Here is a 24,948-nt window from a genome sequence, read left to right as displayed (position 1 = left end):
CTCGTGTACTCGTGTACTCGTGTACTCGTGTACTCGTGTACTCGTGTACTCGTGTACTCGTGTACTCGTGTACTCGTGTACTCGTGTACTCGTGTACTCGTGTACTCGTGTACTCGTGTACTCGTGTACTCGTGTACTCGTGTACTCGTGTACTCGTGTACTCGTGTACTCGTGTACTCGTGTACTCGTGTACTCGTGTACTCGTGTACTCGTGTACTCGTGTACTCGTGTACTCGTGTACTCGTGTACTCGTGTACTCGTGTACTCGTGTACTCGTGTACTCGTGTACTCGTGTACTCGTGTACTCGTGTACTCGTGTACTTTAAAATACTATTCGAGGCGGGTGAAATGACGGCACAAGCCATAGTTTGGTACCCGTACCATGATGAAACACAAAAATACAAAATCCCCAATTTTTTGGTCAGGTTGTAACCCAACACAGTTTATAAAATATTTAGAATCAACCGTTATACAGGGTATTTTCACAAAATATATATTCACAAAATGTTTTTGGCGTCTTCAGTTCTTGTGAGCGAATACAGCACTGTAATAAAAAAGCAATTAAATAGTTAAACAGTAAAACAATAAAATAGTTACACAATAAACAGTAAACAACACTAACCATTGTAACTTACGCTATAAGCATAATTATTCAACGCCTTTGGAAACAAAAACCTGACGTGATCACCTGGACTTGCACGTACATGTGTTCGTTTTTATTTTTATTTTCGTACATGTGAGTTTTTTTTTTGGAACGAATAATATACGCAATCGAAAGTTCATCAGAACCGATTCTATTTGACAATTCAGAACTGAAGTGATGAGATTGATCGGACAAGTTTCGCTAATGATATTTTTTACTTACATGGGTAAACAGAATCTAAGTATCAAATTGAATAAAAAACACGCAGGATGAAATCTAAATAAGTCAAACGTCTGTAAGAGAGCGAAAACATTTTTAAGCTCTCAATAACAAGTGTGTTGATATTATTTGACGATGTTGTTTATGCAAGCACATACCTCAATAGTTGCTGCAAATACACGTTACCGATCCTACTGTTGCCTATGGCGTCACTTACATAACTTCCAATTTTGCGATGTCACTCCCGGGTCCTAAAACATGATGAACGATTGATTGTGTTGTTTATAGTAATAATTTTAGTTTTATTGTACACCCATCCACAGCGACAATCATTTTAGGAAGTTAGTTATTACAATCGCTTCAATCAAACGCACTGCACTCTCCATATTGAGAAACCGACTTGACGCTTCGCATGTTGTGTTTGAATGCCTGCAACAAAGGACACTCTGTATGTTTTAGCAGGAGCTTTGAGAAACAACTGTTCTGTTTTTTGCCGTTACTGCTCAAAATTCTGGACACCTACTCCAGGACGGGTGTCTTGGGGCAGTTCTGTCTTTTGGTTGCATTGGGCAGCAATGGAGTTACGAGTAAGTAACTGACTTGTTGATTAGTTGCGTTTGCCCTTAATTCAACGGAAATGCAGTTTTACAAACCAACCTGGGTCAAGCCTAATCTCTCAATCTCTTGAACGGTCGTTAGTACGTTTCACTCAACAACGCACAGATAGTTGCTTTTTTTGCAGCGAAGCAGACCGCATTATTACATACTGACCCACAAACAAATGGCTATCGAATTTTTGCAGCTATTGTCGGAAGTTTGCTGTCAAATTTTGTCTAGCAAATGCCCATTCGTTTAAACGCCAAAAACGAAACCGACATGTGCCCTAAATTGTAACACAAAGCATAGATCCTCCACATTTATTACTTTTAACTAGAAAAGTGATGTGCGAAATTTAAGTTACAAAATTGGGCGAAGAGTGAAGGATAAAGTAAGAATGATGTACTTCGAAATCTTTATGAATAACAGTTAAAAGTCAAACTTTAATACACCTAAACACACAATTTCGCAGTCAGCAAATTTATGAGCTGTTAACTCGTACAGTGAAAGTAACACTGAATTTTCAGCCTTAGCAAATATTTACCGCTCACCAATATAATGTTTGCGGTAGGTCAATACACACAGTTGAATGAGTCGGTAAATAGTCAACGCAAATGTGAGAATCGGGAAACACCAAACCACTTTCGTTTTCGTAGGTACTGTGATTTCGTGTTTTAATGTCACAAACGCTTTGAAAGCTTTAAATCTTGCTATTTTGCATGTGCTGTTCTTTCTTCCGTCTGTATTGCTCAAACATTTAACGAATTGAAGTTTGTAAAATCAAATGTACACGATTGGCTTGAGTCGGGATTTACTTGTATTACTGTCAGATAGATTTTGTAAAAAAAAAGCAGGCGCTGGGATAAAAGTAAACTATTTCAAGTAGTCGTAAGATTTATCAAATGCCAAATTAGTCAAGAATCGTAAAAGGAGAAATAAATCGTTTTATTTTGCTAGGATTATAGGCGAGTAGGTTGTTTTAGAAGTAATAAGAATTTTCAGCTGAGGATTTCAGTTGCCAGATAAGAAATATATTGTAATGTAGAAGTTGCATTTGTCTATTCTGTGTCAGATATTACTAACTCAAACCCGTTTTGTGATGATAACATTTCTTGTAGCAGGTTGTTTGGAAAAATAAAATATCTTTCAAGGTCAATTGTTATTACTAAAGTAATAACCAAATTGTATTTTTGGATAATGATGACCAGAGGAGTGGCGATTGTGATGATTTTGATTGCTCAATGGTCATCAGCCCTGCCAAAAAGTAAGATGTTCTCTGCTAAAACAAAAGGTAGAAACACCATTATATTCTTCGCAACTTGTTTATAAGGTTGCAACAAAACTTTTCAAGCAGTGAAGGACAGTGTGTTGATGTTATCTGATGATCTTGTGGATGCAAACACTGCACAGGAGATATGTTCTTTGCTCGGTGGAAATCTTGCAATGACTGATGACCCACAGATCAACGCAACTCTCACTCAAATCATGACAGACAAATATACATCAGGTTTGAGTGTGCACTTAAAGAGTGGCAATTTTAACATTGCAGAAAAAAAGATGTGAAACAAAATTTACTTCACACATATTAACTTATTAACATCTGTAATAATTTCTAAATCAGTTAAGTGTTGCACAACTCAAATCGATTATGTCGTTAAATTTTTCGGCAATTGACCTGCAAAATTCGCATGTACACTAATCAATTGCTTGCTGTTTTAGAATTGCAGAGGGTTTATATTTTTTACGCAACAATAGAGAATGAACGATACAAATACTCAAAGAATCCGGCTGAGTTGGGCTGGACGAGCACAAAATCTCTGGGACATCTGTGGTATTTCGACTTGTATAAATGGTAACAAGTTTCAACAGAAACAAACTCGTTAGCATAAAATAATTCGTTTTGTTCAACAGTAATCCTAAAAACACGATACAAACAGTATACTTCTGCAATTATGTAAATGGCATGGACACCGAAAGATGGTTTGTGACCATCGGAACAAATTGTGAAGGCGGAGGTTAGAAATTAATTTACCTCAGTAACAATTATCGGACATCAACAATTTGTTGACGCGCAACTTTTTTCAAAGATCATTTTCCGCTGGAAGATTTTGCGTAATCGTATACAAGGCAGAACAAACTGAAATATTTAGGGCAGTAAATCAAAAAAACAGCACAAAATTAAATTAATTTTCACAAATAAAATGCCGTTTCAAAAATCTACTTTTCTATTTAACAAATTATTGCATTTTTGTTCTGATTTTTTGTTCTTATTATCCATATCGTTGTTTTACTGTTTTTAATATATCGGGAACACAACAGTCAATCTTCCAAGCTTTGTTTTGCAATCAGCTTGTACATTATGTATACATAACATAACGTATATGTTATGGTATGTATATTTTGCTATTATTTATTTTGCGGCAAACCACAAACAGCGACAAAATAAATACTTAACTACAAAATATTTTTTCCGTTTTTGTTCGTAATTATATCGTTTTCACCTTACACTTTTTTCTTTGTAAGTCAAACCAAAGTTTTTACATTGCATCAGGGTGGACATTTCAGTATTCATTGTTTTCTGACAAAAACAAAAACAAATGTCAAAAAGAAGTGTTCAATTATTATAGAAGGGGAAGCCCAATTTCAAGCAAGTTGCGAAGTGTTGATGAACCGTATGAAAACTTCACCATATATAATGGATCGTTTCTGGCACCAAGTGAGCGTTGAGTTTCAACGTAGATCGTTTCTTAAATATATTGCAATTTAGTCCAGACATTACATTTTTAGATACTAAAGTGTTCATTGGAGCTCGTTACAACACCACTTTGAAATGTTGGTATTGGAGTGACGGATCTCCGGCAAACTTTCCCGTTTCCAACGTTACAACTTGCCAGCAGGGAGCGTTGCATTATGGGATAGGATGGGAGCAGTCAAGCATGAACTGCAGTGGTGAACTGGCTTACTACGCTTGTCAAGTTAAATGTGAGTAGTAACAAAACAAAAAATACAGGAGAGTTAAAATAAATATTTGTCTTCTTTAAATATCACAAAACGACCAAACTGATTCCAAGTACAAGGTTTTAACCGTAGTTAATTTTAATTATCCTCGTTTTTTTGGTTGGTCTTTAGCAGTGATGCTTTTTCGCAAATATTAGGGCCGAATTTCCGTTTTCATTTAATTATGCGGCTTTAAAAATATTCACTCACTTTTAGTCAAAGCGACAGTGGAGAAATTCGAATGCAACGCCTCAACTGTGGTGGTCAGTTGGACTGGACTTGATCACCTGATAAACGAGAACAATTTCAATGAAAAGGTAAATTCTAATTTAACTACATAACCTGTTTCAGACATAACTGTTTTGACATTATTACATTTAGGTTGAAATTCATGTTTCGAAACTAAATAAACGATTTGTGGCATCGTATTTAGATCTATCGAAAACCATTGGAAGCCTCTACTTTGAAACAGAGTATGATATTGAAGTAAGTAGTTCATATCAACTGAACAATTTTCAACAAAAGGCAAAAAATTCCCAAGTATTGTAGATTTGTCGGTATAACTGTATGTTCCTTTAGACGGCCAACTATTTCCTTGCCAAAAAAATAAAATTAACCAATAGGCCTACTAGTCTTTTCAAAACCGATTTCACCAATTTAGCTCTTAAAATCTCGTTGGAAAGAATATGAAAACACAAACAAAATAAAATAATTGATAATCACAGGTTACTACGATGCTTACAGAATGCCTAATCGCCAATGTCTCAACAATCAAGTCAGTCACAACTTACCAAAATCCACCATCAAGTTGCTATCCTCCATGTAAGCATGCATGTTACAATTTCCAATTGAATTCGAAATTTACTAACGAATTTTGCAGTGAACACGACTGCAGAGACATTTTCATGCAACGCTTCAACTGTGCGTATCAGGTGGACTGGACTTGAACAATTCATCAACGAAAACGATCTCAAGGCGCAGGTTTAAACCCAGTTTTGTGTGCCCCGAAACCAATAATTAAAACCGTGATACATGCAGGTTAAGATTCAAATTGAAGGTTTGCGTCAAACAATTACCGTTCCGTATTCAGAGAATTCTACGACAATAAAAGAACTTCTTTACTCAACATTATATGAAATTCGGGTGAGAATCTTGTCATTTGAGCAAATAGTTACGGGATAGTATCTTACATAATACTTCTATAATCAAGACCCAAAACGTTGTTTGTGAATCACAGGTCACGGTGATTGTTACTGGTTCAATCAACACAAACATCACATCCAATCTGACAGTAACAACTCCGGGTAAACCCCCTTCCAACTGTTTTCCAGCAGGTAAAAGAGATAATTTCATCGTAAGGTTGCACTTGAATAAAATGTGTTCAACAATCAAAATTCTGAAAGCTCTAATAAAAATTTTCTCCGATCTCTATATCAGTGATCCACTAACAGTAAATCTTTTGTTGCAGTAAACACGACTGCGGAGACATTTCAATGCGATGCTTTAAGTGTGCTTGTCAGTTGGACAGGACTTGATCAATTTATTACCAACAACGAACTAACAGCGCAGGTAAAAACGTGTTGTACATTAAAGTATTAATTTTACATTTTGGTAAATGCAGAAACATTCTGAAATAAACTAAGGTAATAATGTCACTACATTCTTACAGGTTGAGATTCAGGTTTTGAATCAAATAATCTCCGTCCCGTATTCAGTTAAATCGACAAAATTACAAGATCTCAGCCATTCTACCTTGTATTATATTACGGTCAGTAAAATCGTGTTTGCAGGTGGTAAGTAGATAAGCATATCTTCTTAAAATTCAGGTCACAGTCATTGTCACTGGTTCAATCAACACAAACATCACATCCAATCTCACAGTAACAACTCCGGGCAATCCCCCTCAAAGCTGTTTTCCTGCAACGAGTGTTGGAATGATTGCTGGTCTGGTGATCGGGCTGTTGCTTGTAGTAGTTGTGATTGTTGGGCTGGTGGTCGTGTACATACGTCGAAAACAAAGGTTTGACTTCGATTGATTTGTTTGACCAAAGAATTATTTTTAAACTTTTGCGCGACAAGTAATCAATCATACATGCTGTTTTCATTGCCTTTGTCTTCATGTCCACAGCATTTTTCTCTTGGTCCATTTTACGAAAATCAGATTATAGTTGTCTAACCAAAAAGGCTATATAGGTCTTTAGGGAAAAAAATCAATCAGAGTAACTGGACTACAAATTGGTTTGCAGGATGAGCAAAGATCAGCCTTCACAGGCAAATTTTTCTCCTCATACATTTCCCGAAGGTAACATGTACAGTCTTATCCTCTTTTCAAGTTTTTTTGACTTTTCCGCTTGTTTGCCGGCTAGCAACATAAATTTCATACTACGCTTTGTGGTGATAGGAAACGTGACTTACGAAAACTTACCTCATTCTGCTGGTGCTTCCACAAACAGCAAAGTCACGAACTTGTTTGACTTGTACAAGAAAAATGCTGAGTCAGGATTTCTATTTGCCAACGAGTTTAAGGTTAGAGCCCGACAATTGAGCAAATCCTCATCTACAGTCAATTAATTAAAGCATTGTTACAAATACTTTTAGGCAATTGAGAACCAAAGCAAAAACACCCAGAGAACAAGGGACGTGTCACAGTTGCCACAAAACGCTGAGAGAAACCGCTACAAGAATATTTTCCCATGTAAGTATTGAAATACAAAATGTAAAGTAGGTAGATTAACAAGGTTAAACATTTTGCTTAATTTTTTTCGTGTCATTGTTTTACAGACGATCATGCTCGAGTAGTTTTGCAAGGAAGCGGTGGAAACGATTACATCAACGCCGCTTTTATACCGGGTTACGATAATGAGAGGAAGTTCATCGCCACTCAGGGTCCGAAGAAGGAGACAATCAACGATTTCTGGTTGATGGTTTGGCAGGAAAACTCCAACATCATCGTAATGCTTACTGGCTTAAGGGAAAATGGGAAGGTAGGTTGCTATTACTTTGTGCCGATAGGACATTGACACCCACATATTCGACATCCACAAAATCGTTTCTCTATAAAGGTACGAAAAGGAAAGCTTTGTTAAGTATTAAGTGTTCGTTAGTAAAAATAATCATAAAATTGTTGTTGCTTAATAAAATAACATTTTGTTGCGAGGAATAGTTTGAGTGCTTTTCGCCAGGACACTTTGAATGCTAAACACTGTTTTGTCTTAGTCTGCTGATTGATTAGTAGAAGTGTCGTTTGTGGTTTTTCCGCCAGGCAAAATGTGAAAAATACTGGCCTGACGTTGAATCTGAAATCAAATTGTGGCCGAATCTGGAAGTTCGAACACAACATGAAGTAACCATCGGAGGAATCGTTCAGCGACAGTTTGTTATATCCGCAAACAGGGTGAGTGCAAATGAAAAACTATAACTAAAAACGTAAAAAACGACATTATACCTGCAGACAGTGCACACTGTTTCGACCCATAAGGGCTCATCACACATTATACCTATTTTTGAAAATTACAGTGTTTGATTATTATTTTGTTAATTGTGACCAGCCTAAGACAACAAGAACGGTATAAGGTTGGACAACAAGAGTATAAGACAGAAAAGACTTTTTTGGCAAACGGTTTTATAGTAGAAGAAACAATAATTAAAACAAGTATATTATTACTTGTGTTCTTCACTAGGAACAACGAACCATAACACAGTTGCAGTTTACAACTTGGCCCGATCATGGGATTCCAGTAACTACATCCAACATGATCCACCTACGTAACATGGTCGATGATTTGCAAAACACAAATGCTCCAATCATCGTGCACTGCAGGTAAAACATTTTCCCATGCTACTGAGATCAATCACTCAAGCATATGTTTGTATGCAGTGCTGGAGTTGGACGCACAGGTACTTACATAGTAATGGACACTTTGTTTCATGAACTTGACGACAAAAGAACAGTTGATGTGCCAAGAACCGTATTAAGAACGAGGGAAAATCGAATAGACATGATTCAAAATTTGGTAAACTGTAGTTACACATTTTGAAAACACACATTGAAAAAGTTTTATTATGGAATCACATGTGTGATTCCCAAGATATGGGCATACATTATATGTAAGACAAGCACACAATCAAATCATGTTTGTCGTACTAGTTTTGTATTTGTCCAGAAACAATACACGTACGTCTATAAACTGCTAATGGAGGGTGAGAACTTGATGGAAACAGATAAAGGTGCTGCAGAATTACAATCAACGACTTTAAGTGAAATGTAAGCAGGTTTTTTTTGTAAGACATGAGTTGGGTAGTTAATTGCAAATCTAATTTCTTGTAGGTTGTGCAAGTTAAAACAAGTAACAGAAAAAGCAAGAAAGGAATATTATTCGCATTGTGCACAAAAAAGTCAAAGCATTTCGTCCTTATTCTCTTTAGTTTCTTCCCCTTAAAATTATATGAGCACGGCCTTGAAGTTTTCTTTTGCAGTAACGAAATGCAAGAGAAAGAATTCAAAACATTGTCAGCGTGGAGATTTGGCGAGGAATGGCAGGAAAATCGCCCACAGCTGAGAACATGTAAGTTAATTACTGAAGTTTTTTCATTATTAAAACTCAAAATATTATTTTTAGATAAGAACACGTCGGTAAAAGTTTGGGACAAAAAACTTGAGATTATGCGTCAGTTGGATGCCTCGTATATCCAGGTGATATTACAAACTACGAATTGCTAGCTCATCTACATTTCACTTTCATTTGGCGGCGTTCGTTCTGTTAGAACGTGTTTCAACGTAAAATTAAATAGGTTTCACGGATTACCCTGTACAGACTGAACGACGAAACGTTATTTATTGCTTGACTGGCACTTTTAATTCAAAATTTACCTAGAGTATAATTATGTTCCTCAGTGTGAAACGTTCATTTGGTTTAACCCAATTTGGTTTTAAGCTTGTTTTTCTCCCACAGGAACATGGCTCATCAGAATTCTTCATCGCAGCAAGAAGCCCTGCTGCTGGAGAAAAGGAAAATTTCTGGAAGATGATCGTGGAGAAGAAAGCTTTGGTTGTCGTTGATTTGGACAGCAGCATTGATGTAAGTTTGTTATTTTTTTTTACCGAAATCGTTTCTTTGAGAAACATTTTTCTTTATAAAAACATTACTGCCTTAGATTCCAACCAATGCAGCTTTACAATATGACGACATTTCGGTTTTTGTACGTGATGTGAATGAAACTAACGTTCACGATCTGATAACTGTCAACGTCTGGTCAACAACCAAGGCCTTTGTAAGTTGAAAAATTCAAAACAACATGGCTGCTAACAACTTTTGACTGCAGTCTTATGTCCAAACATAGTTCTGGTTATATTATATTATTAGAATGTAGTTGAAAACGAACAAGCCTCATACCTTAATAACTAATAAATTAGACAACAGAGAAATATACTTACAGTTTTTGGGTATGTTTGTAAGACAGATTTTGCATTATATTAACGTTTTACAATGAAACTTAGCTTTAACTGTTTTCAGGCTGATACACAGTTGATGCTTCTGCAAGTCAAGGGATGGAGTGACGTGGAACGACCCCCGAAAGAAATGGACTTCATTAAAACTATCGAGGAAATGCAACGACTAAAGACCAAACAGAATTGCCAGTATGTGTTGGTAACATGCAGGTAATATTTCATTTGCATTGCTCATTAAAAGAAGTCTATTGTATACTGGGCGGCCAACCAATTGATATTGTTGTAGTTGTCCCATTAGACGGCTCTCTCGAAATGGCTGCCAAAATGTTGTTCTAAGTGAATTTATTTTTAACTTGCCCAACACGCGTGCACAACACCTGTTGCAAAATCGACTATCCTCGTCGACCAAACAGGCTATCACTAACACCGCAACTGTAGCATGTACATAAAGATCAATTAACTTCAACGCGGGTTCACATAGCGGCCAGGTTACTATATAACTCTCGTGTTTTCGTGTTTTCAGCAACGGATCAACAAGAACTGGAACCTTTATCGCTCTGGTTAACATTCTCGAACGTTTAAAGGCACAAAAGCGGGTGGATGTATTCCGAACTGTGAAAGATCTGAGAGATATGAGACCGAATATGGTCGACAACAAGGTATGCTTTTGCAAAAGTACTGAGAGTCGTTTAATACTTCTCACTTCTGGAAGATTATTTTTTGTCTTTAGTATTAAATGTTCTGGGTTAGGAATATAGAACCTACCCATAAAACTGAACAAATGCTGTTACAGGAACTCTACAAATACTGCTACTCGGTCGTAATGCAATATCTTTCTGATTTCGACACCTATTCAAATTACAAATGAACTGCATATCAACAACGGCATCATTTAAAAGTTTACAATGTCAATGCTTTATTTTTATGTGTAGGTATTGTATAGAATTTGCGGCCCTTTCGTTGTCTAACCATGTGTCAATGCCGCTTGTTGTTTTTGTGCTCAAATCAGTTTTGTGATTGCTTTGAATTATTAAACAGACAGAAATGTGGAATTCATTTCAAGTAAGGGGATAGCTGCGTCCTCACGACATTACAAAAATATACGAATACCATGCTAGTTCGGATTTTTTCAAATTTGTTGCATTGAGTCAGGAACTGATACCAAATAATGCAATATTAGTGTTCAAATATCCCTCCTACTATCCTCAAATATTTAATTGATAAGAGGGTTATACGGTAATGCGTGGGTAAGTTTTATTATTACGTATTAAAAAAAATACCACTGATTGATCGCGAAATGTTTAGAAGTCAGTAATTTCAAGGCAGATGCAATAGGGTATAAACACGACAATGCAATAGCTCATACACTTTAGAAAACTTTACAAATAGGTTGCATGAGATTCCATCAACAAATTTCAAATCCAAAAATTATTTCGTATGGATGTAATAAATATGTATTTTATTCCATTAAAGTTGACAGAAGCGCTTCTTTACGAGTATTTCTCATATATAGTATCAACATTTTCATTTGAGCTGCAAGCGATATTAATGTATCCGGGATGTTCCAATATCTCAGATTTTGATTGGTATCCTTGAAGTTAAAAATAAAAAATATTAATATTGTTGTCTTTGCTATATCCAAGCTTAGTTTATAGTTTACGCGAAGTTATAACTTGTGGATTTGTAAACCATGATATAAAAATTAAATCCACAAATGGCAGTAAAGATCCATTCCCCACTAATTTTAAGGATTTCTATTGTTGGCAAAATAAAATATGCCAACAGCAGTGTAATTCGACCAAATGCTCAAATACCAATTTTACCATACCTGTTGTGACATTCTTCTCTGAAACAAGTTTTAGATCAAACAGGGAAACAAATTAGCCTTATGTGAAAATCTGATTTGTGTGTATGTTTTACAGGTTAAGAGTTTATCTAATTTGTAGTACTTACGTATCGGGGAAATATAATTGTCCGATGCTGAAACTGGTTGTTCGGAATCGTTGACTGCATTTCCTGTGCCTGAAATATTGTCAAAATACTAAAGTTCCGCAAACAAATAATGTAACATTTTACCTGAAGATAAATCCTCCTTTGACGTGTTGGTAGCTTTTTCCATCCCTCTATGATAGTAAAATAATCATAATTTTGTTCAGTCTACCCGAAACCATAAACATCTTAGTATGCGTGGGCGGCAATACTGCACAATGTCTGTACTGGTGTGCGGTTAAATACATACGTACACTGCTATTATTTTATTCTTGGCGCTGAAACAAAATAATAAATTGATCGTTTGAATTGTTTTGGGTTCGAATCCCACCACCGTTTTCCAAGTTTACGGAAGATTATTGTCTGGACGTTTATTGCTCTTTATCAGCATAGGTTTACGAGAAATATTACGTATAGTTTGTTGACTAGGTTTATATTTACCTGCTGCAGAGTAAAAAGACAACAATCTCTGTTAAGAAAATAAAGAAGATTGCCCCCAGCAAAATACCAAGCAGTTTTGGAGATGTTATTGCAGATGTAGACGTGGTTGAGTTGATGATTGCAGTACTTGATAGGGCCGTAGTAGTTATGGCAACCACTAATAATCGAAAGAAAATTAAGTTTACACGTGATGTTTCGTTACAACATTCCTCGAACTGAAAACATATCTTTTGCTGTATGGTTTTTATGTTTTACTTGTTTAAGCTGTTGCTGCCAGGCATAATAATAATCTTATAAAGCTCTTTTGGCAAATGTCTTTGTTTTCCAGGAAGACATTAAGACAACTACTAGAATAGCTGTACAAGGTTTAAATTGTTATTTCAGTCAATGCAAATACTAAATACATTACAAACACAGTCAACCGTTTTAAATGAGATACAAGTAAAAAATCAAATCTTGTTTGCTGCTGCACGACAACTGATACCTGACAAAGCAACATAGCGTTACCTGGTGCTCGGGATGAAAGTTTTGGAATCGAAAACTGTGTCGGACATTTCATAACTTTAAACTGAATAAGAATAGAATACTTCGCAGCATGACTGGAAAACACTGGCGGCCATTTTACACTTGTATGAGTCATAGCTGTTCCTCCACAAAAGTTTGGCAGCTCAACATATTCCTTACAGCCAGAATGAGTGGTTGAGGCTGGACTTACAAATGCTAAACATCGAGGTTGTAACATGTTGGAGATGGTGCCATCGGCGAAATCAAACATCATGTCTTAAAAAGAAAACAACAATATTGAATATACGTTACAATAAAGCTAAGACCGATAGCACTATAGACGTTACTTATATAATTCTGACCCTATTTAGATGGTGAATAATGTGCTCAAAAGATATAACATACAAAACATAACATAAAAATAAGTTTTAATCTGTAAAAACTTTGTGGAGTGAATACTGTCAGTCATTTGTGAAATACAATGCTCCGGACTCTGGTTGCAACAAACAAGTATGATACAATGCTACTGTTGCAAATACAGAAGAGTTAATCTGAGCCATTTGATGTTTCGGTAAAGGATAAACTGACTTTTAATGTTGTCACCAAAAACACTTGCGAAAACTTGCAGCTAATGTTTTCAATGTGATCAAGTTATTAGTGAGCCGCTTTCGGTTTGAAGTTAAATAACCCGATATCAACAACAAAGAAATGAATCTACCGTTTGGCAAAGTGTAACTCCAATCGTAGTTCGTCGGGACGGACAGCTTGGCTTGCAGAATACTAAACACAACCACAAGGTCCGTGCGTTGTGCTACTGCAGCAAAGGTTGTGCTACAGTCTTCCGGTGTGGTTTGGTTGCTTCCGTGATACAAAGTTCCAAACAATTCCTGCCTCAACGAAGCTGTGCAAGTGCATCGGACCATCGTCATTGTAGCGAAAGCTGCAACAATACAAAACTGGCAACAAACAGTAAGAAAACCGAACGGTGTAGAGATCATAGAACACTAGCGAGTGGTTTTACAAAACACAAAATGATATCAACAAATAAGCAACTGAACAATAGACGTGCAATACACAACGTAAGATTTGTAGTCGATGTGTGTACATTGCATTCTGCTATATTACTTTTCCACGAAATCTCGCTTTCTTCCTCATTGCAGAAAACAAAAAAGGCATTTTCTCTGCAAAAAAAAACTGGGTACTTTTGAAACATGAGCTTTTACTCTATGATTGACTGAATATAATCTGTTAATATATTCATCAAACAAATCTTACCTATGCTTAGCAGTAACAAAGTCTTCATCTCCTCCTTTTATTTTTCCAACACTGAAGAACTGATGCGGTGAAACTTGTGTGGTGAAATCAACAATATGTAAATATGTTCTTGAGTAATTAGTGTCAAACTATCGGAAGTACTTTAACCGCTGAAAACTGATCGAGCTATGCGTAAATTGCATGGTCATCAGTTTATACGAATCACGACTTACAAATTGGTAAAACCATGGCGAGAATCGCCTGCAGGCGAGAATAAATGAAAACTGGGTTCTTTAAACTGGTTATCAATGAACAGTGTAACTTTGAGATAAATTTATATAGGAGATAAATATTCCAACTGTATACAACATTTGCATAAAACAGACACAATTTTAACGACATGTTTTTGTTCACATATAATTACTTGAACAGATGTACGAAGCATATGTTAACATGGGACATGCCCGAGTACGACCCTGCTAAAAACAAAAAACTACACATATCCGCGTTGTTATGACCACAGAAGACAGTCTCATTCATTTTAAATATTGCAACTTAAGGGTTTAGGGACAACATGCATAAAAGCCCCAGAACTCGCTAGAACATTCTTTTGGGATGTTTACTATTGCAATCTGCTCATCAGATTAAAGTTTTAATATGTTTCGTTTCCGTAGCCTGTAAAATAGATCGGGACAAAGTAGTACTTTTTAGCTGGTTAAAAAATATAGGAACACTGGTTTCAAAGGTTTGCCCCTGAAAACGTCTTAAACCAAGGCTCATTTGGCACAATTGTTTGGATGCAGTATTTAGTTCAAATAAACATGACTGATTCTGTTGTTGACGTATGGGTCCGGTGACGTAACTTCCGTTTCTATAGTGCCAGTTCCGGTTCCTGAAAACAAATAAACAATTACTCGTGGTATTTATAAACTGACGTAAAATAACTTACTGATTGGGTTTAAATATCCATCCACATCCATATCCGATTTAGGAAGTCTTTCGTCAAAACCTATCAAATATTTCAATTTTGTTAGTTAAAAATATTAACTTAACGGAGTTTCTTTTAACAGGTGACCATACATATGTACATACTTAACAAGTTTATTTTGCTCACTTAAACTGAATGGCTCTTTTACGGTTCAAACTCTACATATAAGCTTATATATAAAGAAAATAACTCACCTGGTTGGTCTGTGCAGTTGATGTAGGAAATTTGGCTCGTTTTATGAAAAGTTTTCGACCCTGGCAAATTAGATTAAAAACACAGTTTGTTTGGTGAATCTGCATGAATTTTACACACAAAGTTATTATTACCTGTATTTGATAGAGGTCGTCTATTTTTTCTCTTGATTTGGAAGCAATGACTGTAAATGGATTAAATAAATAAGCGATAAAGCAGTTACTCTAATCCAGGGGTGGGCAAACTACGGCCCGCGGGCCGCATGCGGCCCGGCAAAGGAGTTCATGCGGCCCGCCAAATGTTAGTAAATTTTAAAGAGAAAGTTTCCGAGTAACGCTGAATAGTATTATGAGCACGGGCGTAGAGTTTTAAAAATACCGCGACTTGCCGATACCTATACCATGTCCAGTATCTGCACCCGTCCCATACTTTGGAACTAAACACAGATACTTTTTACGTGCTTTAGCCTGTTGTTGTTGCCACGTTATAATGCAAATCGTCACTTGACACAATTTCTTCGTTCGATAGAAGTAAATAAAAGTAAAAGCGATTCACGTTTTCAAATACAGCCCACTTTGCACTGTTGACGCCAAAACTTTGGTCACTTTGGATCAAGTCGTTGCAGTACTTTGCAAACGGACATTAAACACGGCTTAGAATCATTAACACAGACCCGCACAACACCCAAAGATGGGTATTAAAAGCGGTTCGCATTGCTTAATGTTGGCGCAAGGAATTTATTAACAAAAAACCGTGGTGTAACCTATGTTGCAACAAATGCTTGTTTTTTTTGAAACAATTGCAATTGTAGCGTTTTAACCAATGTTTGTACAATCATTGAAGTGACAACAAACGTATTTGCACTTAGCTGAAAATATACCATGTTAATATTTTGGGCTAAATCAGGGGTGCACACTGCACAACCTGCGGCCGTACAGCCACATGCGGCTGCGGAGACGAGTTTGTGCGGCCGTGACAATGTATGTTAAAATACATGTACTGGAGGCCGTGACGTAACTAAAACTATTTTGCCTAATATTTTGATTTTCAAACTGCTAAAAACAGATTTTGCAAGACTGGAAAAAATATTACCAGTCTAGTAACCATATGCGCCAGGCGTTTATCCCATTATTGTGTGCAAACAATGCGAATAAAACAGGCACCACAATCGTCACAATACAGTTTATGACGTCATAAACAGTTAGCTTCGTTTAGCTAAACTTATGCGCAAGTTACAAATTATTAATCTGAGCATTTTAGGCGACTTTAAATGGTATATGTGTGATATAAACCTAATTCTTTACATCAGTTATTTTAAAACGTAAACAAGCAAGCAACTGGCGGCTGTTGGTAAAATACTATGCGGCCCGATAAGATTACAAACTTTTGAATGCGGCCCTTGCACTGAAAAGTTTGCCCACCCCTGCTCTAATCATTGATTTTAAATCTAACCTGACAAATGCTACACAGATCAATGCCTGCAAAATCAAGAATATAGATGTTGCAATTGTAATGGCGTTTGCAAGTGAAAGATCAGTTCCAGAAGCTAAAATAGAAAAACACTAAATATTAATCATGTTGCCTGAAGATTCTGATTTAAAAGAAAAATGAAGATTTGTGTTTCAACCTGATCACCGGTTTACTCAAAGCCTTATTACATAGCCTCACAATACTTGCAGCAAACAGGCAAAACGAACTACATGATATTTTGCATGAAACTATACCACACCTGCAACTTTAGTAAGAGTTGTCGTTGTTGGAACAACAGGGATTCTCTGGCATTTTAAGAACGTGTATGACACAATAATCGCGGCGTCGAAGAGTTGGGTTTTGACGACCGGTGGCCACTGGCTTGTCGTTGTGACAATCGGCGTATTACATGTTGTGTTGAAGTCCGCATCAGAACAAATCGTTGCGCCTGGTTGTGTGAATATAAAGCACTGCTGCCTGGGAGCGTTGTAAAAATCTACAGGCTCACTGAGTAGCTTGTTGTAATCTGGCATCACCAATGTACAAAGAGATGCTGGATTGGTCGTCCTCAGCTCTGTAATCTGCATCGCTATCCCAGAGAGGTTATCAACGGGTGGCACAAGGGTCAAATTACAACTTGATCCGTTTGTACCAACCATGTAAAGAATGCCAAGCCAGTTGCCTTTGAAATACTGACCGCACTTGCTGGTTTGAAGCACAGCGAGCGAAACGGTAAAGCCTAAAAATACATAATGTTACAATTGAAACACGTTTGCACCTGGAATCAGTTTATATTAGTGTGTGGTTCAGTGATTTCAGTGTTTTTTTTTTCAAACAAAAAATATTTTATTAAATTTTCGTCAACATTAACGTAGAACGTCGTTTTAATATTTTTTTTAGCAAGTCGTTTTAATATTAACAGTATTCTGGAATGATTGTAGCATTTAACAAGTCGCAATGCATGCATTTTTTGCTAAAAAGTACCACTTACCTGTTAAAAACAGCACTAAACATAACTTTACATCCATTATGTCGACTTTTGTATCTTCTGCAAGCTGTTATACTTTCGCAGAACCAAGCTATGCAGAAAAGCATCATTCAGCGGAAGTAGCAACTATTGTAGCGGCGTCAACAATACAACATGCAAATTAACCAGTGATGAACCGTGCGACCAACGATCAAATGTAAATGAGGTACAGAAAATGCCCATTTATTGAACAGTAAGGAAACAAGAGATAAAACTTTGTACTACAGTTGAACTTTGATACAGTTTCTGGGCAATGTATTTGCATTACCAATTTTACAAAAACTAAATAATTAATTCATTCTAAACAACATTTGTTTAAATACAAATCATGAGTAAACAAATAAAGCCATCACAAAGGTATGGGCGCCTTTATCAACTTCAGCAGCATTCCAAATGACCAAAACAACAACTTACATGATAGAGACAAAGAAAACTACAGGTACGGCAGACATAGGAAAAATGGCTGTGATCCAAAAAATCGTTTCGAAAACCGTTTGGCCGAAACGAAAAGCGCCTCTAAGCAAACCAAAAATGCCTTTCTCAAATCAACTTGCAACAGACTTAATCAGTGGCATCATCGTTTTAGCGAAGTTGATTTGTGTCATGGTTGCCATGGTTCGTTTTTAAGTTTTTGTGTCTACACCAAACATGGGGCAATTCGTATTCGTCATTCGTATTCGAATGCATTCGAATACAGGTTTTACCACCTTCGTGCTGTATTCGAATGATTTTGGCTTTCGTTCGATAGTGCATGAAAACAATTCGAATTGTTGTAGGTCTTTGCCAACTTAGGAATTTGCAAATTCGAATACACGATAATTTTTTACGAATACAATTCGAATTGTTGTCGGCCTTCGGCAACGTAACAATTCGTAAAATCGAATACATGACTACATTTTTACGAATACAATTCGAATTGTTGTCTGTCTTTGGTAACGTAACAACTCGTAAAATCGAATACATGACTACATTTTACGAATACAATTCGAATTGTCAATTACCTCCAAACTAAGAGTAGTCGAGAATATGTTGCCACATATTTTTGCCAAAAAGATTCGAATACAATTCAAATTGGCAATGATCTGTGACCTGATTTGACAAGTTTTGTTTATGTTACGAAACAATGACACATAGAAGTTTGTTTGTGACGTTACATAAATGGAATTGTGTTATAAAGCTTGCAACATTGGTTTGTTCTCAGCACATAGCGTGTTTGTGAGGCGAAAATCTCATGTTAATTACATCACTCAAGCTAATGTGGCAAAACAAAGCTCGTTGGTTTACATTTTCAGCAATAAATTTGCAATTCATAAACCCAAATGTTACTTTTTGTTCGAATACCATTTGAGTTTCGGGGCGCTTTTATTTCTTTTAATTTCCACAACTACAAATACCCGAATCGGTGCATTCGAATGCTATTCGAATTGTTGGCTTCTTACAACGACTGAACAAATAACTAGAACTATTCGAATACAATTCGAATTGCTATATCTAAACAGGAAAGAAGTATTCATGAATACGAATACACACTTAGGGGTATTCGAATTACACGTCGTTGTGTTTTGGTCAACTATTCATGAATGCAAATACTTGAACCGTTTTATTCGAATACAATTCGAATTGCTGTCACCTTAACATTACGAAACAATTCGTGAATACGAGTGCTTTACTGGCATTATTCGAATACAAATCGAATTGCTGAAATTCAAAAAGAGTGTAAGTATTCATGAATACGAATACATGGTTTGGTTTATTCGAATAGTATTCCAATTACATGTTGTTGTAGTTTGGTCAACAATTCATGAATACAAATACTTGACTCGTTTTATTCGAATACCATTCGAATTGCTGTCACTCAAAAATTACCAAAGTATTCATGAATTCGAATACAGTCATGCAGGTATTCGTAAAGTATTCGAATACAGGACGCGTGTATTCGACCCCATGTCTGGTCTACACACAACTAAATGTTGGTTTATCCCAACACTTGTTCGATTCTGGGTGCACGACCAATGCCTGCATGTTTACAATACATTTGGAATGAGTTCAAACGCACTGAAATAAATGTGTGTGTTTAATTACTGCAAGGAAAGATGATTAGAAGAAATTGGGTTAGGTACAAAGAAATAACTGCCAACAGGTGAAGTTAAAAACGAACCCTCTGTGACTTTATGGAATGCAAATTATCATGAATGCAAGGAAATCCAAATAAAACTTGCTGGTCCGTCGCACAAGTCAATCACAAGCAGGCAGTGATGGATGATAATAGTTGGTTCAGTTACGTTGGTCTGGGTGTAGCTTGTGTGAATTTACTTGCAAACCTAATTATTCTTATGTTTATTTGTTATATTCGAGGTAACATCGACCTACTAAGGTAGGTAAATTTATGACAACAGCATATAACTAAAGGAAACTGTAAGTCCGAGTCATAACAAGTGATTATTGAGACGCAGACGCAAATACATTAAAGCAGGTTACTAAGTGTAAGTTATTTATGGTAATAAACCTACTAATATGAATCCAACATTAGATTGTGGTTTTAAACGACACCACAACAGTAATGTTTAAACCTTTCAAGTAAAATTTAGATGGCCAACATTTAGGAGAAATGGTTTTACTGTAATCAATGTTTCTTATTATAATGTAAGAATATGACCTACTTTCAAAAATGAATGTAGGTTTTTTGGGCAAGAAAAGATATTACCAATACCCTTCTTGAGCAAGGATGCTCGTGTATGTTGTTTTATGTTTTTAACAATAAACTACGCTTGTTATATGTTTAAACGGGGTGACTGATGTTACTTTTTCATTTCATAAAGGTCCCAACATAATTGTAGAACAAAAGAATGATTAGGTTGAGACGGTATTGACTTTCATGCAAATACTTACGCTAATATTGCCCCTTTGGCAAGATTTAAAACCGTTCTAACTTATCTCAGATACAGAGAAGTTCGTCAAAACGAAGTTGATTCTACTATGGATGTGGGGTTTAGGCGACAGAATGGCGGAGCGACCAATCGACCTCTCTCTCAGGCATCCGTGAAAAAGAGAACTAATCCGGTTGATGAAGTTGTTGTCCTCGAAGAAATGGAAGTTAAATAAAATGCAATATGAATGTGTGTTCACTGCAGTTTAATAAAAGTGAGGAATGGTGAAACGGTTTGTGAATGTTTTCGTTTTAACAATATCAGAAAGTTTTGATATTTGACTTATATTTTTAGGTTGTTTTTATTGCATGTTGTTTTAGATGCAGAATATTTAGCACTAATAAGCTATAGCGGACACATACTCTATATATTGTTAATAGTTGTAAGTTGTAAAATAATCAAGTCTTTTAGTTTGACACATTTAGGTAAATTTCTTGGTTTGCGGGGAGGGCAAGAAAGCTGACTTACGCTAGTGTACACAACGATGAAAACCTCCATGCCCTGGGCCATTAATTGAATGTAGAGTTTGAAGAATACATTTAACTTCATTTAAACGAATTGTATTTAATATCATGCGCAAATCGGAACGCAAACGATAACCAGTTTATATTATTGCCAATATGACAGGACAGACGAAAAATTAAAACAACTCTTGTCAGACTGTCCAAATGTGGTAAGGGAAACTTTCTATGTTACGCAATCTTTTAAGAAAAAATGCATCCAAAAGGACAAGAGTAAAAAGAAAAATGCCACTGCATTTTTTGGCATCTAAAAAAGCAGGCATACGCCCATGGGTTGATAAAGATGCTATGTTTTCCGGTGTGAAAACTTTCGTATGAAATGGCTGACAGTTTTTCGAAAACCAGCGTTTGTTTCAAACAATTGTTTGCATGGCAGCGTGTTCTAACATATTGGCTGTTTCCAGCTACTAGTTTGTAATCTTTACGACAGTCGCCAGGCTTAATAGATCGTTGCTAACTAGTGAGAAAATGCGAAAAGACAAACTCATCCACCAATGCTGCACTGACGAGTACTAAGCTCTTTATGCTAAAAACGTTGCAACCTACTAAAAGTTTATTTCTTGCACCCACATAAACACAAAACAATCACACAAAAAACAACTACTAGGTTCATACAAACGCATACGTCTGTTTCTTTAAGCAATCATACACAGTAAAAGTATGCAATAATAGTATCAGTTTTTGAAAAAGTCGTTTGCGGTACATTGAAAGCCAGAATGTAACTTTGAATGGGTGATCGGATAACTGGGTTTACTCACATTTTTTTAATCTTTTTTAAGCCGCTGCACCTCAAATTATCCGGTATAACACGCGAGATGCATTTACTTTGTGCCCAAGTATAGGGTTTCTGACGTTTTCTGACGTTTGGCATTTTTTGTAGCAAGTGTCGTAACGTTTAGGTCAGGGGTTCTTAACCTGGGGTGCACGCACCCCCAAGGGGTGCGAGAACTGTTCCTAGGGGGTGCGGGGATGCTGAATCATTAAGGTTGGTTAGGTCTATTCTATTTAAGCAATTACAGAAGGGGGAGCGAAAATTGGTTAGTGATTTGAAAGGGGGTGCGAAAATTGGTTAGTGATTTAAAAGGGGTGCAGCAAGAGAAAAAGGTTAAGAACCACTGGTTTAGGTGTTGTGTGGCTGTATCGGTTATTTACAACATTAACATTTTTTGTTGTACTAACCCTAACCCAACCCTATGCTGATTGTCCAAGCAGGACATACTCCTTTTCTGAGTGGCTGAAAGATTTTTACGATTCCTTACATTAATAATTCTTGTGTGACCTTGGTATTGCAATGTTATCGAGAGCTAAGACTTTTGTTTAATGTGGTATTTTATGGATGTATTTGGAAATAAATGCACAATATTCAGAATAAGGAAAGTGTGTATATCATTTATCCAGAAAGCTTAGAATATTTGGTAGCAAACATTTTTTTAAATAAGAAATTTGCTCCATAACAACATTTTCCTGTTATGTCGCCTTTTTTAATGAAAACAGTACGAAATACGAATAAATCCAAAATCCAAAAAGGAAACGCAAGTTATGAAAATTGTTTTTACACAAATGAGCTATACTAACATTTCTTTTCCCAATCACCTTTGGTTTTTTCCGCATATAGATGAGATCGCTCGATATAATGTTCGATCTTTATCATAAGAAAGTAAGCTCGTTTGCGACAAAAAATCTTAATATTGCCTAAACGTATGGATCAGGTCTTGCAAAAAACGACTGGTTAACTTTATTCGTTTCGCTTGGTGGGTTAGTAAAATGTTAATGCTAAATAATATCTAGTAATCTATATCTAGTTGTGTTGTGTTCCAAACATATTGTTACGTTTGCAAAAGCACAATTTTCTGTGGTGTAAGGCAGGGGTGTGCAACCTGCGGTCCGCGGGCCAAATGCGGCCCTTGATTAAAGGTTGTGCGGCCCGCAGAGACGCTTGGATTTCCAATGTATTGGCAAACGTGGCCAACTATTACATGTTTTTGAGCAGATTAATGCGCCTTCGCTATTTTTCTGCGATCTGGCAATATGTGGCTAGAATCAAAGGCTAGAAAGCGAATTATACTTGTAGTGAAGCATATTTGGTAAGCAATAAAGTAAAATAGCCTTGTGTTATACATAGGTGCGGCCCGCGATCTAATTTTGCCAATTGCATTTGACCTCACATGCAACAAAGGTTGCACGCCCCTGGTGTAAGGCAAAAACGTTTACAAAAAAAGACCAAAACAGCTAGCGTTATGCACACCGTGTCTGGGAAGAGAAATGTAATATGATCACTTTTGTCATTGTTTTAAACACAATCAGTTTCCAGAAAAATGTTTGCGAGTCGTACCGTTTGTTCTGCCTGGTGTTTTCGGATTGAGAAAACAGATGGAAAAACGTATTGCATTTTGTTCTCCGAAACACAGTGATTGACAGCCGTCACATCACATCTGATTATTATCGCGTATTTGTTGCTGAACAGATTGCAGTGGAGCTAGATATCAAGTATGTGTAAATTTTCACAGATGTTTTTTTTTTAACTTGATGCTGAGCGTTTGGCGGTTTTACAAATTTTAAACCGAACAAACCTTATGAATAGCAGTGCCTATTTTCCTCTTCAGACAAACCGGTTGTTTTCCACTATTATTTTTGCTGAAGCTATTAAGATGGTCACACTATTTTGCGGTTTTGCTTTTGTTAAAGTGAAAAAAAACATAAGTCTACATTCTTCAAGTTGCAGAGCATGCTACACCACGAAGTGGTGCATTATTTGTTCCACATCAATTTTCGCTGTAAAGAAAGGCTAAGGGTAATACAAAAGAATTAACACACACCGAAAACGTTGAAATGAAGATTTTTATCCAATCCAACACTTTGTTTAAAAGTCTTTGGATTTGATGACATACATGCATCACGTAATGTATCAGCTTTATTCGCATATTTCAATTTAAAACTGCAGCTTATCGTTTATTGGCTATATGCTTTTACATTGAATTCAAAAAGTTTCAACACCATGGGCGCCGCCACGTAGGGGCAAGAGGGGGCACTTGCCCCCTCTGGAATTTCAGTGTACCTCAATTTAACATATTTAGCAGCAAACGTAATTAAAGTGGCAGCGAGGGGATTTGTTACATCGTCAAATGCTTTAACTTTTAGGCAACTCAATTGTGAAGTACACGATTTATGGCTTCATATGTAACAAATTCTTGATGCGGTAAGTATCAGCTAAACTTTGCCCCCTCTTGCAAAATTTTCTACCGGCGCCGTTCCAGACACATGTTAACACATCGTAGTGCTTTATTTCTGCTTGTTGTTCATGCATAAAGGAAACAGATGGAACAAAAAATTAAACAAAGACCGGGAAATCACGTAGGCAGAACCCGAAAGCTTTGCTGACAGATCATTTTGCGGAAAGCAGTCAAACGCGAATAAGAAACAGGTGGTCAATATTTGTCTATGTTTTCTCTTTTGCCCAACAATTTGGGCAGTGGTCATGGCTTTGTACTAATAAACAAGCGTGAAGATAAATACATGGTATTTCGGAGCTAACTAATTGTCATTTATTTATTGCTGTGACAGACAAATATAAATATTTGTCCGAAATATTTACCAGACACGTCATGAAATGAAAACCAACGCTTGTCATAGACATTTTAAACAGCAGTGACATGTTTGTATTGTAAAATACGGATTTTAACCCATTTTAAGGGAAAGCAAGCAAGCGTAAATTATTGTACAGTTTGCACTA

At 36.4% G+C, this 24,948-nt stretch overlaps 1 protein-coding gene and 1 long non-coding RNA gene across 2 annotated transcripts; both read right to left on the bottom strand.

Moving 5' to 3' along the window:
* Nucleotides 1–11,395: 11,395 nt before the first annotated feature.
* LOC145208933 (uncharacterized) lies at nt 11,396–14,159 on the bottom strand. Its single transcript, XM_080079180.1, has 7 exons — nt 14,115–14,159; nt 13,558–13,779; nt 12,843–13,115; nt 12,336–12,492; nt 11,982–12,028; nt 11,859–11,927; nt 11,396–11,496 (listed from the first exon to the last, which is right to left on the bottom strand). Exons 1-7 carry the CDS (start codon nt 14,140–14,142, stop codon nt 11,396–11,398), a joined length of 897 nt encoding a protein of 298 aa, XP_079935306.1. The 5' UTR covers nt 14,143–14,159.
* A 376-nt stretch (nt 14,160–14,535) lies between these two features.
* Nucleotides 14,536–15,089, bottom strand: LOC145209200 (uncharacterized). The gene is made up of 2 exons (XR_013855030.1): nt 15,043–15,089; nt 14,536–14,985 (listed from the first exon to the last, which is right to left on the bottom strand). It is a non-coding gene; the product is annotated as an uncharacterized LOC145209200 (long non-coding RNA).
* Nucleotides 15,090–24,948: the final 9,859 nt, after the last annotated feature.

This window comes from Phallusia mammillata, chromosome 1 (genome assembly GCF_965637545.1).
Source record: "Phallusia mammillata chromosome 1, kaPhaMamm4.hap1.1, whole genome shotgun sequence".
In the NCBI taxonomy this organism is placed as follows: Eukaryota; Metazoa; Chordata; class Ascidiacea; order Phlebobranchia; family Ascidiidae; genus Phallusia; species Phallusia mammillata.
Note: the sequence above shows the minus strand (reverse complement) of the source record. Positions and strands in the feature narration are given on the sequence as shown.

Coding starts and splice junctions, on each gene's coding strand:
- LOC145208933 (XM_080079180.1), bottom strand. CDS start 14,142: ATGAAGACTTTGTTACTGCTAAGCATAG. Junction 13,116..13,557: donor GAGTTACACTTTGCCAAACG/GTAGATTCATTT, acceptor TTTCTTTTTAAG/ACATGATGTTTGATTTCGCC. Junction 11,928..11,981: donor AAAGGAGGATTTATCTTCAG/GTAAAATGTTAC, acceptor ACAATATTTCAG/GCACAGGAAATGCAGTCAAC.